Source organism: Stenella coeruleoalba (genome assembly GCF_951394435.1).
Source record: "Stenella coeruleoalba genome assembly, chromosome: X".
In the NCBI taxonomy this organism is placed as follows: Eukaryota; Metazoa; Chordata; class Mammalia; order Artiodactyla; family Delphinidae; genus Stenella; species Stenella coeruleoalba.
In genome coordinates, this window is record NC_137152.1 from 109,332,564 (window position 1) to 109,348,137 (window position 15,574).

At 36.3% G+C, this 15,574-nt stretch overlaps 1 protein-coding gene across 1 annotated transcript in view; it reads left to right on the forward strand.

Annotated features, from left to right (window-relative positions):
• LOC307180926 (hypoxanthine-guanine phosphoribosyltransferase) overlaps positions 1-15,574 on the forward strand; it is a 32,298-nt gene that overhangs the window by 3,245 nt on the left and 13,479 nt on the right. The window contains exons 2-3 of the mRNA XM_079911562.1: positions 6,439-6,545; positions 7,946-8,129. Of these exons, the coding sequence (XP_079767688.1) occupies positions 6,439-6,545; positions 7,946-8,129 (291 nt within the window). The remainder of the gene's footprint in view (positions 1-6,438; positions 6,546-7,945; positions 8,130-15,574) is intronic.

Here is a 15,574-nt window from a genome sequence, read left to right on the forward strand (position 1 = left end):
ATATTGAGACTGGATTGTTATTTTCCACCAGTGGCTACCAAATTACTAACAAACATTTAGAATAACTTGCTACTAATAAGAATTCAAACAAACACTTCAGATTGCTATGAAACTACTATCTTCAGCACTGTGCTTCTGATAATTGATAGACATTTATGTTTTGCCCAGAATTAACATGCCTGTTATTCCACTGTGCACACTGGAAAGGAAAGATGATAGTATTAGATAGTAGTTATGGGCCCGCTTACGTAGAAGCAGGTAATAATTTATCCCTGAGTTGAATAGAATGCTGATTTTAATTCTTGTAACCCTTAGATTCTTGTAAACCTTTTAATTCTTTTCACATTTAGGGATAAATGCATCAGTAGTTCATAATTTTGGTCTTATGATATCCTGAGTTATTACAAATTATCCCAAGGGGATGACACATCTGCTTTGGGTTTTTCTGAGAATTTTAAAGTGTCTGAATATAAAAGGTAAAAATATGCCACCTAGCCATTTCTGCCTATTCTAGAAGCTTGGAATTATTGTTGGTTACTAGGAATAAAATAAAATGTATTTTATCTATTACTGTACATCTTTTAATTCATATTTTTAAAGACTCGCTTCCTCACTTCCATTTAGTCTTGTTTGGACCCAGGAACATTGTCATTTTTTGACCACAAACAGGCTTAAGCAATCCTGCTCACAGATGATGAATTGATGTTGCATGTGTTGTCTTAGCTCGAGTTAATTTCCATGCTTACTGTAATTTTAGATAGTATATCTCTGTAATTAGACATGTGTAAACCACAAAATTTTTCATGTATGGAAACCATTATTATCGATGTGACACATAATTATTAAGAATTTGTGGCTTCAGTTTTACTGAAAAATAAAATTATTTTGGTAATTTATGATAGCAAATAGACAAAAGATAGTAATGTTACATTTTCAATAATCTTTCATATTAATAAAAGTGCCTTGTAGATTTTACCATTAACAAGTATATTACAGATAGGCTAGAATTTGAGAGCTATGTTTTAAAGCTCTGAGGAGATGCAGTCAGATTTCTGAACTGTCTGGGTAAATGGTAAGTAACTGAGAGCTATTAATAACCTATCCTTTGGCCATTTCTGGCTGAACTGGAAATCAGAGTGGATCTGCAGAGAAACCACATTTCATTTGTTTACCACTTCCAGCCCCTCCAGGGCTCTCCCCCAAATATTTTGGGGTTGGGCCCTCCCCAAAGCCATCCAGGACCTTCTTTGCGATCTTTAGCCATTTTATGTTAAGTTCATATGTTGAAGCTCTAACCCCCAATGTGATGGTATTTGGAGATGGGGCCTTTGGAAGGTAATTAGGATTAGGTACGGTCATGAGGGTGGGGCCCTGGTCTTTTAAGAAAGACACCGGAGAGTTTCCAGCCCCAGCGCTCAGCACACAGATAGCTAGGAGAAGATGGCTGCCTACAAGCCAAGAGAAGAGACGTCAGAATGAAACCTACTTTGCTGGCCCCTTGGTCTTGGACTTCCCAGCCTGAAGAACTGTGGGGAATAAATTACTGTTGCTTAAGCCACCCGGTCTACAGTATTTTGTTGTGGCAGACTAATGCAGTTCTTTTAGAAGGTGTTGGTAATAACCACGTGCTTAGACACGCAACACCAAGTCACAAATAATAAAACAGATGTGATTTATACTCATATACAAAGTTGGGCATTGCTATTGCCTAGTTGATTTAGAAGGCTGTGCTAATTCAGTATCAGAGACATACCAGTCTAATTTACTCAGTTTATATCCTAGGCAACAGAATATATTGACTACTTTAAGCTTGATATTGCTTTAGGAGGGAGTCATTGGTGCTGGCTGACCTTGGGTTCCATGTTTATCTTTAGTGTGTATAACCGCTTTTGATAATCACACGTTTGTGGGCTTCTGAAGTTAGATTTGGTACAGATTATAAGCTTTAATGTGCTGTATAGTTAGTTATATGTGTATATGTCTTTTCCATTAGATTATATGCTCTTTGAAGGCTCTAAATTTATAATCATCTTTGTATCCCCCTACAAAATCTATTGCATAGTACCTTAATCAAGGTGGGTGCTGGATGCATTTTTATATAATTAAACATATTGCAATCCCTTCCTATCAGAGTACCCACTGGATTGTTAACTAATCCATGTTAGATGGGGTTAATTAATACCAGATATTAACCAATATCAGATGGAACAAATAAGGGCTGATAAGATTAAAGGCCACCAAGTATATTTCTCTCTAGCTCTTCTAGAGATTGAGATTATTAGCCCTGTTTAATATGAAGCTTTGGTGCTTGGGATGATTAAAACAAATTCCTGTCTATTGAATTATATCTTCTGTTATTTCTTATTGTCAGTGGTCTAGGTGCAAGCAAGGCTTCTGAGAGTTTGAGTACCCTCCTAAACTCCCATAATACTTTTTCTGTATTTTTAAAATAGTTTCACACTGTCTTATGGTTTTTCATGTATATGTCATATCTTCTACTACACTGTAAGCTCTTTGAGGGTAGTTGTGTCAAATTTATCTAATCCTCTCTAGTATGTACAACATAGTAGGTACTCAATAAATATTTGAGTGAGTGTTGGTGATAAGAATTACAGGTCCTGAATAAGGTCCTCACCATTTAAAAATTACTATTCTAATACATATTTGAACATTAAATATGAATTTTTAAAACTTGGATTTTTCATTAATGTAAAATTGAGAAAAAGTGATGTTGGTGCCTTGTTATCATTTAAATAAATTGCTTCCTGTTTAACTTTATTTGAAACATACACAGGTACACACATTAGTATAATGAACCCTCATGTAGTCCTTGCCCAGTTCTGACAATTATCTATGCATGGCCAAATCATATGTTTCTTAAATTAGGACCCCCATAAATACACCCCATGTATTTATAGTGAATTATAACAAAGTTGTGAACTTATGCCTAAAGTACCTCAAGTGATACAGGTTTTATGAATTCTTATTTTTGCCTTTTGGGAAGAGTTATATTGACATGTTTTTTTAATCTTGAAATAACATATCAACCCTTTTACACTGAATGTGATATGTAAATCTAATAGTATTGATTGAAAATAAAACCTTTTGAATTGGAAAAAAGAATTTTTTTAATTAAAAAACATTTTTTTGCCACGCTACACAGCTTGTGGAATCTTAGTTCCCCAACCGGGGCCCTCAGCAGTGAAAGCGCAGAGTCCTAACCACTGGACCGCCAGGGAAGTCCCTGAATTGGAAATTAATTTGGCGTGTTGACAGAGAGAGAATTCCTATTTGGGGGGGGTACATCTGTGCTGGTCTGTCTGTGTTAAACTGCATGTTTGGGATGAACTCTGGGCAGAATTCACATTGGCTTTGATTGAGACAAACAAGACTCTTGAAGTTCTTAGGCTGCCTGCAAAACCCATAGCCAGGCACTGAGCCATTTTCACAGAACCAGTAGGCTTTATAAGTGTTGCATGTTTCAAAGAGTCCTGGGTGGGTCCTGGTTTATGCTTACGGCAGAAGCAGTGAGTAACTGGGAGGAAGGGGTGAGTAAGTCTCAGGGAAGCCATTTTGGTGCTCCGGATCTTGACTTTAAAAGCACTATGAAATGGTACGTTTTCATTCTTGTCAGGTAATAGCAGATCTGTTCTGATGAGCCTGATATCAATGTTTGTCCTCTTGTAGCATCTAGCAAGGTCTAGCTCTTCTTTTCCCAGAACTTTTAACTAAATTTCAGTTTGTAAAATTTAGAAAAGTAATGCTTGCTTGTTATGAAGCATTATAAAAGTAATGCTTGCTTGAAATACTCTTGTAGATGACAGAAATGTCCTAGTCCCATTCTTTTTTTTTAACATCTTTATTGGAGTATAATTGCTTTACAGTAGTGTGTTAGTTTCTGCTTTATAACAAAGTGAATCAGCTATACGTATACATATATCCCCATATCTCCTCCCTCTTGCGCCTCCCTCCCACCCCCCCATCCCACCCCTCTAGGTGGTCGCAAAGTACCGAGCTGATCTCCCTGTGCTATGCGGCTGCTTCCCACTAGCTATCTATTTTACATTTGGTAGTGTAGATATGTCCATGCCACTCTCTCACTTCGTCCCAGCTTACCCTTCCCCCACCCGTGTCCTCAAGTCCATTCTCTACATTTGTGTCTTTATTCCTGTCCTGCCCTTAGGTTCAGAACCATTTTTTTTTTTTAGATTCCATATATATGTGTTAGTATACGGTATTTGTCTTTCTCTTTCTGGCTTACTTTACTCTGTATGACAGTCTCTAGGTCCATCCACCTCACTACAAATAACTCAATTTCATTTCTTTTATGGCTGAGTAATATTCCATTGTATATATGTGCCACATCTTCTTTATCCGTTCATCTGTCGATGCACACTTAAGTTGCTTCCATGTCCTGGCTATTGTAAATAGAGCTGCAGTGAACATTGTGGTACATGACTCTTTTTGAATTATGGTTTTCTCAGGGTATATGCCCAGTAGTGGGATTGCTGGGTTGTATGATAGCTCTATTTTAGTTTTTTTAAGGAACCTCCATACTCCCATTCTTTTTATAGTAAATGTCTTCTGAAATAAGCCTGATGACAATGTTTAGCAGATACATTAGTACTTCACCTTAGAGGACCTGGCATAATCTTTTGCCCCTCAAAATAGGATTTTTTTCCTGCATATGAAAGTAATACATGTTTTTAAAAAAACAAATCAATATTGACTTCACACCTCGTGCCGAGCGAGTGCCTGTGCACTATGTGCTGCTGGAGCTTACCTGTGGGCATGTCCCAGTCCACCTGCCTGAGTCACTGCCAGGCTCCTGGCCACGTGCTCCAAGCAGAAGCGGTGCACAGCTACTACCAGTCTGACATGACGGTACTTGAAATTCCACCGAAGTCTGGAAAACTCAGAGCTCTTGAGACTGAAAGAGAGATGATGTGAACCTCAAATTTCTTAGAATATAATTATCAATTCTGTGAATAATAAATGTATCTTAAGTATATATTTTAGAAATTTATTGAAAACCAAGCTACTTGTCCTTAAGCACCTAATACAGTGCTGACTGAAGGAGGAGGTACTCAATAGATATTAACTGATGCAGTGAGATTTAATTATGGTTTGACCAGTATTTCTTGCAAACTGCCAGAGTTCATGTCATCAGCTTCTTGAATGTGATTTGGAAGATACTTAGTCTTGAATGTCATGTGAGACAGTATTATAATTGTGGTTTGTGTCTTTGAATAAGCTTTAAATATAATGCTGAGTGGGAATTATAAATCAACTATAATTTTTTTAAAAAGTGAAATTGGCAGTGGGGAAAAAAAAAGAAGTCAAAGTGTAGAAAGTGGCAGGTCCCCACTTCTTACAGTTGACTATTGTTTGGTATATTCTTCCATACCCACCCTTTCTTTCTTCCTCTCTCCCTCTCTCTCCTCTTTTTTTAACTTTTTGTATTAAAATTTTTTTGTTTGTAGATTTGGTTTTAATATATCATAAAATTTCCCCATACTTTTCACATATGTATATAAAAACACATACTACCACAAATAATTTATAAGAAAGACTTGATATTTTTAAAAAGCAATATGTACTCACTGAAGAAAATTTGGGATATATAGTATAAAGAGTTAAATAAAATCGCTGTAACTCCCCTCCGCAAGACAAAAGTTTTTTATGATTTTGTTATATTTTTCTGTGTTTATAGGCCCATTATATAATTATAAAACTGTAATCATAGTACATTTTACCACCACAGGTCCCTCATCATCAGTGTTATTAAACATTTTGCATTATAAGGACTGGACATATCAAGACGACCAATATGTGGTCCTACTCAAACAATCTTAGAGTATCTATTATGAAGGCACCTCATGAGTTGATTATAACAATCTCAGACTTCTAGAAGTTTGGATTTTTAAGGAATCACTTAGCTTTTTTGGTGATTTTTTTTTCCTACTGTGAGATGAGAGAGACTCTTTGGGTTTGAGGTGGGGAACAGCAGTTTTTCTTGCTCACTGTAATATTTTAACTTGCTAGACTATACTGTATTAAGCATTTTTTACTAAATTTTCAAACATTTGCAAAAGTCGGGAGAATAATATAATGGATCCCCATATACTCATCACGCGTTTATAATATTGTCAAGATTTTGCCACATTTGTCTTAGCTCTTTAAAGTTTTTCTTTTACTCTGCTGAACTAAAGAAAATTTCATGTCATTTTACTTCTGTAATCTTAACTATTCATCTCTAAAACATGTGGTTGATTTCTTATATAACTGTAATTCATTATCATACCTACAAAATTACAGAAAGTTCTTGATATCATACCTAAATTTCTGTGATAGGCTAAGGGTTCTAAACGTCTAAATCCAATCAAGTGTTTGTATCATGAAATGCTCTCACTGAAAACAGCCATATTTCTCTTTCAGATTAGTGATGATGAACCAGGTTATGACCTAGATTTATTTTGTATACCTAATCATTATGCTGAGGATTTGGAAAAGGTGTTTATTCCTCATGGACTAATTATGGACAGGTTAGTACGATCTTAAATTGAAATTTTGTTTTTTTCTTATATTAATTTCAAGTGGCAGCAACTGTTTTAAGTAGTTGATGTTTGAACATGAACTAGACCAGCTTGTCACATAATAGATGCTTTCTGTTTTAAAAGCCCTCTTGACAAAAAAGGGAGGAAGGGAGAGCTTACTAATTACCCAGTATAAGTCATAGTATACTGGGAATCTGTAGGGAGTAGAATAAAGTAAATATTGAAGGGAGATTGGAAGAATGAACTCTAGGCACAAAGTCTGATTTCTCAACCCTGAACAGGGTAATGGACTGGGGCTGAATCACGGGAAGACAAGGTCAGATTTTGATGATTATGCACGTCTAGCTTGAAAATTTCCTGTTAAATGAATTGCAGTGAAAAACTTTACTTGTTATTTAAATGCTTGCCTTGTGTGTCTGGCTGTTGTTTTTTATTTTAAAATTATAATATCAATATTATAACTCTATTCTAATATAGCTATATTCTAGAATTCTAAAATATTCTAACTATAGAGGCTTAAACAAGAAGAGTGAAGTTCTCTCAGCCTGCTGTACACATTTCCTCCCTATACATTGGCCATGTACATATACTATATATTTTAACACATGGGTATTACTATCATATAGGTCTAAAATTTATTGGGCATTTTTTCATATTAATACATCCAGAACTATCTCATATATTTTAAAGGTTGCATGGCATTCCATTTTCTGGCTGTACCATAATTGATATAACCAGTTCCTTATTGATTAGGTGCAAGATGTCTCCATTATTTTGCTTTTGCAGATCATACTAGAAGGGAACATCGTTTTATAGATGTTTGGGCAGTTGCTCAAATTTATCCACGGGGAAATTTTGTGACAAGGGGAAGGTGTTTATTGAATGTTTTGATACTGCCAAATTATCCTCCAAAAAGTTTATATTAATTTATACTCCCAATGGTATATGAGAGTGCTCTTTCCTTACAATCTCTTCTAATATTGTATTATTGGAATTTGCTGGTTTGATAGGTGAAAATTGTATCTTATTTTAATTTGCGTTTTTAAAATTTATGATAGATGTAACAGTACACTTGGATTTGGAAGGTTTTTGAAATTTTTATCTTCACTTTATGAGCAAGGATATTATACTTCATGGGGGCAAAGGATGTGTTTTGTTGAAGTTTAATCTTTTTCTTTTTTTTTTTTTTTAATGCTTGGCTGAGGGGATCTGAGTTTCCCAGACCAGGGATCGAACCTAGGGCCACGGCACTGAAAGTGCCGAGTCCTAACGACTGGACTGCCAGGGAATTCGAAGTTTAATCTTTAAGGGATGTTTGTTGTAAAGTTTAAATGTTCCTTTTATAATATAATTTAATTTCTATTAAATTCTTGATTTTATTTCTGTAGGACTGAACGGCTGGCTCGAGATGTGATGAAGGAGATGGGAGGCCATCACATCGTGGCCCTCTGTGTGCTCAAGGGGGGCTATAAATTCTTTGCTGACCTGCTGGATTACATCAAAGCACTGAACAGAAATAGTGATAGATCTATACCTATGACTGTAGATTTTATCAGACTGAAGAGCTACTGTGTAAGTATATTTAATGCATGTTTAAAATAAACGTGGCATTTTTATTATATGTATCCTATATGTATGAGCTTTAGCTGGTTATATATAAATTCCATTAGCTTATAACTTATACAACTAAAGAACCAAAATTGATCTGCATAATAGATAAAAACAAAACCATATGAATTCAAATTAACATTAATTTGATGTGAAGGACTATGTTTTGCTGAAATAAAAACAAAACAAAACAAAAAAACCCATGGCAACTGTAGGTTTTCCTGTATGTTTTTGAAGCTCTGCAAACTATACTTACATGTTCATTTTACTTGGTTAGAGTGAGATTTTCTAATATATTCCCTAGTACTGTATATCCAAGTAAATATTGTCTTTTTCAAACTAGTCGCCTATACTTATTTTAAAGGTTCTTTGGTTTACTTTTGTTTTGTTTTGTTTTGGATTTTGAAAAACCCGTTTTCGGAATTGCTCTTGGGACTTGGGGGATATACTCTTTTGACTGTACTTACTGGTGGCAGATGTCCTCTCTGGAGCTAGATTGACTTGAGGGGGAGTCGTATTTGGAGTTAGGTGTGAGTAATAAGGTGGGTCAACAGTTGTCTCTTAGAAAGTGCGTATGGAGCGAGAGCATTAGCACATTGAAAAGACCACTTTTGAGTCACAGTCGCTTTGTCTGTGTCACACAATCTCAAATGCTTCAGAATATTGACACTTTGTGGTGAATCAAAATCCAAGTCATCTTTACTCGTGAATTTCATCATCCACAATTTCTTTGATCGTGTGAATGTTTGATTTTTATTACTTCATACTGTTGCTTTTTTTCTGGTTGTATGTTGTCATTGTAGTTCCTGAGAGTTACTCCTTTCCTTAAAAATAGGATTTTTCCTAGCTTCTTCAAGGATTAGAATAAATGTCTGATCTTTGCTCTTTCATGAGTCAGTATTGTAGTGCATCTTTGTAGAAACTTGGCTTATGTTTACATTTTCATTGAGCATAAGACCACTTATCTACATTTAACTTTCAGCCTCCATTCTCTTCGTTAATCATCTATTTGACCCAAGTCTTTGACCTTTTCTCCATTTTCATCAGTCCTGTGGGTGATTGGACAGCCATTTAAGCATTATCATAGACATTTTCCCTATCCTGTTAAAACCCTTTGTGCTCATATATCATGACATTACTTCATACTCATAAGCTCCTTTTAACGTGTCAGAGTCTCACTTGAATTAAAGACTTGCTTAAATACAAAATTTGGATTTTTACTCAACAGAAGTTATTTATTTTGCTGATTTACACTAAGATTTAATTCTAGGCAGTATAGCTGCCCAGGCTTTAATATGTTGTTGCTTAGAGGCAAAACATGGGCTTACAGTCCAGGGCTTGATTTCTCTGTTTGGTCTTCTTAAGCACCGCCCCCCCGCCCCCCACATGTGCACATAAAAATCAATTTTGTTACTTTATGACTTATACTTCATTGCTCTGGGGACTTGTGCAGAATGTTCTTTCTTTGAAAAGAAAGCTCATTAAAAAACTGAGAGGAGTTTAATATTTTTAAGAGTATTTTATAGTTATAGAGCAATTTTGAAGCGGTAGAAACACTTTGACATTTTAATTCCATTTTCTACTTTTAGTTTTTTTCCTGTTTGTTGTTTTTTATTTTTATTTTTTTGTTTGTTTGTTTTTGGCCACGCTGCGTGGCATGCAGGATCTTAGTTCCCCAACCAGGGATCGAACCTGTGCCCCCTGCAGTGGAAGCTTGGAGTCTTAATCAGTGGACCACCAGGGAAGTCCTAGTTTTTTTCCTATTAGTTTCAGATGTTAGAGGATTGTTAAGCTGAACTCCTCAACTGATAAAAAGCGTTGGAACATTCAACATGATTAAAGCAAACATTTAGGTAAATTTTCACATAGAGAAAAAAATATCTGTTCTGTTTTATGTGAAATTCTGTGTAGATTTACTACTAAACAATAGAAATTAGGAAAACCATATACTTTCTGTTGATTTGAAGTAACATTTCTACCCTATTTAATAATTCATCAGCTTGTTGTGGAAGATATTCACATGTGCCTATAAAAAAACAGGCAATTTAATTTGATATAATCATAAAATGGGAATTTAAAATTGCAGCATCAGTAACATTGATGTTAATGCAGTTTTACATGTTGATCTTGACCAGTTTGAAACAGTGAATTAAACATTAACTGTTCTGTACTTATCCTAAAGAAATGCTCCATGAACTATTAAATGTTCCCAGAATATATAAAGAGCCATAATAATATTAACACACCCCATCTAGTTTTTCTTCAGAATGAAAATTGTATTTTTCCGATTAAAAAATACATGTTTATTATAAAGAACATACAACCATGGAAAGTTATAAAGGAATTAAGTCACCCTAAATTCCACTACCACTTTTATTTCTAATATTTTGAAGAATTTTCTCTCTGTGCATATACACTCACATTATAGTTTACATACTTAGAGTAGCTAGGCAGAATTTTATTTGCTTAGTGCCTAGTTGACAGATTGCCTGGGGATTCCAAATACCATGTTTCATTAAATCTTAGCACTGATTTTAAGATTTACCACTATTTTTTGTACTGCTAAGAAAGAAGACGCTGTCAGTTATTGTTGTAAGTTGCTGTTGATTGTAATATGTCAGTTTCAGGGGTATTAAAATGTGAATGTACATCTTAGAACAATAAAATGTAGTACTATATATTCAATGACTTTTCTATCCCTAAGGCTCTGTGATATTAAAAAAAGACACAGTTGATAAGTGTGCAAATGTATTTTCTCTGTTGTGAGTTCAATTTTGCAGTGAATTTTTTTTTTTACTAAAATAGTTTAATTTAAAAAAAAAATGAGGAAGTCTCGAGAGGGAAAGTTGTCCAACAAGTAAATTTTTTGTGGGAATATTTTTTGTGGGCCCTAAGCAAAGGAGAAATTAACCTGATTTATGGTGTGTCCAGACTAAATGGCTTACGTTAAAATGAAATTCTTCTTAGAATTTTATTTTATTTATTTTTCATTATTATTATTTTAAAAATATTTATTTATTTATTTATTTGGTTGTGTCGGGTTTTAGTTGCAGCAGGCGGGCTCCTTAGTTGCAGCATGCATGTGGGATCTAGTTCCTGGTCCAGGGATCGAACCCAGGCCCCCTGCATTGGGAGTGTAGAGTCTTAACTACTGCACCACCAGGCAAGTCCCTCTTCTTAGGATTTTAAATCTTGCAGAAAACTTTTGAGTTATGAATTATTATCTCCATGTACATTTGAGAACAATGAGGGGCAGAGGGATTAAGTGACTTGCCCAGGATCATACAGGTCTTCAATTTGAACACAGGCCTTTAATTCTGTGCAGAACTGAGAGTCTTATTTGGGAAAACTTTTAACTGACTTGGATCCTCTAATATGGGCTTCCTATTATTTCTTCAGAAGTTTTGCATGCAAACAATTCATTTTGCCAGTTATGGGATTTTTCCTCAGTTAGGGTCAAGGTTCAGAAAGCTATAAGTTTCAGTCTTAATCTTGGAAGTCACTTGATTAGTAGCTTGATTAGGCTATCTGTTTAGTATGTCACAGGTACAAATTACTTTATAGCAATTTGTTATTTGTAAGAAACTGACTTTTTGAGTGAGCTTGTTGAAGAAAAATGCAGAAAATATTGGAGTAGTTTCTTAAAGTGTCTCGTCTAAGAAGAGGTCAGTAGCTTTTGGTCTGACACTTTTCTCTGTATGTATTTAGTTAATGGCTTTAAGGTATGCTTTTTTCTCCAGAACAGTTGAAGTTAAATGTAAACGTACCACTTTGATGTTGACACTAGATAGTCTAAAGCTTATCTTCTGTAAATCTATCTATTTATATAAAGAAAGTGAAGTGATTTATGCCTTTCTCCTGCTTATTGAACTAAGACCATAGACGTGCATGGAGAAAAGAATTTGTTCAGTTTAAATTGGCAGGAATGGGGATGTGTACTGTCCATGGTATAAGGAAACACTAACAGAACTAGAGTCAAAAGTATACTTTCTAACTCTTGCCTGTGGATTTTCACTGTGATGTAGTCCTTGTCGGACAACTTAGGTTTTATGTAAGCACCCTGATTAGTAGAACATGAAGGTACTGGTCAGGTTTGGCCCCATGAAACCACACCTTCTATTTTTAAAAAAAATTAAGGAGGGAGTTTCCTGGTGGCGCAGTGGTTAAGGATCCACCTGCCAATGCAGGAGACATGGGTTCGAGCCCTGGTCTGGAAAGATCCCACATGCCGTGGAGCAACTAAGCCCATGGGCCACAACTACCGAGCCTGTGCTCTAGAGCCCGCGAGCCACAACTACTAAGCCTGCGTGCCACAACTACTGAAGCCCGTGTGCCTAGAGCCCGTGCTCTGCAACAAGAGAAGCCACACAATGAGAGGCCCGTGCACCACAACGAAGAGTAGCCCCTGCTCACCACAACTAGAGAAAGCCCGCGCACAGCAACGAAGACCCAACACAGCCATAAATAAATAAATAAATAAATAAACAAATTTTTTAAAATTAAGGAAATTGATTAATTCACTCAGCAAACATATTACCACCTGTTGTATGCAAGGTACTATCTTTTAGGCCATGAAGAGTGGTTCTATAGAACATGTTTATCAGATCCTAGTCCCAAACCAGACATGGAATGAAAAACAAGAAGACAGGTTGCAATAACTTCTGAAGGTTTGAAAACAGTGTACTTGAAAATACTAGATATTAAATATCAGCACTAACACTTCAATCTTTTCTGGTACCCTGTTGTACTAAATGATATCTTTGATGTGTGTAGAGCAATGCTGACCAACAGAACTTTCTGTGATGATGGAAATGTTCTGTGTCTGTGTTGTCTAGTACGGAGCCACTAGCCACATGTGACTGTGAGGCTGTGAAATATATCTCATGCAACAGAGGCTCTGATTTTTTTTGGGGGGTCACACTGCACGGCATGTTGAATCTTAGTTTCCTGACCAGGGCTTGAACCCGTGCCCTCTGCAGTGGAAGCGGATTCGTAACCACTGGACCCCCAGGGAAGTCCCTGAATTTTTAGTTTTATTTAATTTTAAATAATGTGGTTAGTGGTTATTATATTGGATAGTGCAGGATTAGATGATCTATAAGGGCCCTGCTTCATCAGCATCATTTTTAAAACTGATAATAGCTTCTTTTTCCTTTAAAGCAACATTTTAAGTTTAAAATAACAGGTAAATAAATTGACTTATTACCTGGGCATATATCCTTCCAGACTTACTATTTTCTGCATATATTTTTAGAAAATTGGATATCTGCCGTTTTTCATCTGAGGTGCAGTCTACCTCTAAAAGTTCATGATTCTAATATTCTCACTTTTGTTGATATTTGATCAGGGTACAGGAGACCAGTTAAAGGACACAGAGGATGGTTGAAATTATGACGTGAAGAGAAAATATGATTGAGTGTGGTGGACTTGGGACCTAGCTGGATGTAGAAGGAACAGTTGTTTCCCCATAACTCCATTCTAGGGTCCTAAAGAATGATCTGAAGTTCACTGCAAAAAGGAAGGCACATATCGCTAAGCCACTAAGTGCTAAGGCTGGACTTCCTACGTCAGTAATACTCCTAGTCTCACCCTCTTGGGAGCCCAGTTTTGGTGATTAACCTCTCTGCATTCTCTTCTTATGGTCTCAACCTGTTTGTTCCAAGCCGTTCTTTTGCAGCCCACTCATTAACGTGTTTTCACACAGCTTTCTCTCCTCTTTTCCTATACCAAGCTTCAGTTCCTGTTGCTACCTGGAGGTTTGCAAAATTTTTAGGGATAGACAAATAAGAAAGTTCCTTCCTATTTCCTTTCTCTCTTTTTTACGTAGACTCGAGAAAAGGTAGATAAAATGGAAACACAGACACGGAGGGTATGTATTTGGTAGACCCAAAGAGCTTCTCTGGGGATTTTATGTAGTTGACAGTGACATTCTGAGTTAAGGACATATCGGGCTCTCCCATGCCAGTCCCATCATCTCCTTAAAGATGAAGCACATAAGAGTCACTCAGTAATGAAATGCAGCAGGGATACAGTGGGAAGCTTGTCATAGACAGGAAGGGAGGGAGCAAGGGAAAATCCTCTGGTGGGGTAATTGATTCATGGGTGCCATTTGTATGCAATTTGGGCACTTATACCTGTATTCTAGCACAGTGGACTGTAACATTTTTCTTAACTGAATCTTCTGTATTACCCTTCATTTAAAAGGTGGCTGTGTTTCCAGAAAAAGGAACCTCGAAGCTAAAACCCTTGGGGCGAACGGAAATATGGAGTTTTAGATCTAGTGCAGCAGCAGTGTCTTGCGTGCTTGGAGTTCTCTTGTCTCTTACCCTATCACCATCGCCTTTGGATCACAGGGTTTTTTCCATACTTTTCAGTTCTCAGATCTTTACTCCTTTTCTCTGTAAAAAAGGGTCAATTGAAGTCGACTGTAATACCAAATTTATACAGAAGATGTCGCTATTTAACTTGATTTACTGTGTAAATCGTTTACTACTGTGATTCGCTCTCATTGAAAGCTTCAGGTTTCATACAGTTGTTTCTTTTTGGTTTTTTTTTGCTATTAATTCTCTGTCTTTGAAACTCTAGGTTTTAAGTTAGTTAGAATAAGAGGTGTCCGAAATTTCCTTAAGATGAGAAGTAATATGCAAGAGTTTTTTGATACTGGTAGTCATACTTACGTATCTTACGTTTAGTTTGCAACACTGTATACTGTTGGCCCATTTGTGATTTTCAAAAATAACACTCCATAAAATACGGACACATATATAGAAGTGTATGACAAAATTAGAAGTACAGGCGCACCACGTTTTATTGCGCTTCACGTTTTTTTAAGTAATTTTTTTTAATATTTATTTTTTGGCTGTGTCAGGTCTTAGTTGTGGCATGCAGGATCTTTCACACTGCATGGGCTCTGTAGTTGTGGCACACGGGCTTAGTTGCCCTGCGGCATGTGGGAACTTAGCTCCCCAACCAGGGATCGAACTAGGTGTCCTCTGCATGGCAAGATGGATTCTTAACCACTGGACCACCAGGGGAGTCCCTATTGCACTTCACTTTATTGTGCTTTGCAGATACTGCATTTTTTATAAATTGAAGGTTTGTGGCAGTTTTGGGTCAAGCAAGTCTATTGATGCCATTTTTCCAGCAGCACTTGCTCTCTTTATGTCTCTGTGTCACATTTTGGTAATTCTCGCAATAGGTCAAACTTTTTCATTATTATTATATTTGTTATGGTGATCTGTGATTAGTGATCTTTGATGTTACCATTACAAAAAGATTAAGACTCACTGAAGGCTCACATGATGGTTAGCATTTTTTTTGTTTTTTGTTTTTTTTTGTTTTTGCGGTACGCGGGCCTCTCACTGTTGTGGCCTCTCCCGTTGCGGAGCACAGGCGCCGGGCGCACAGGC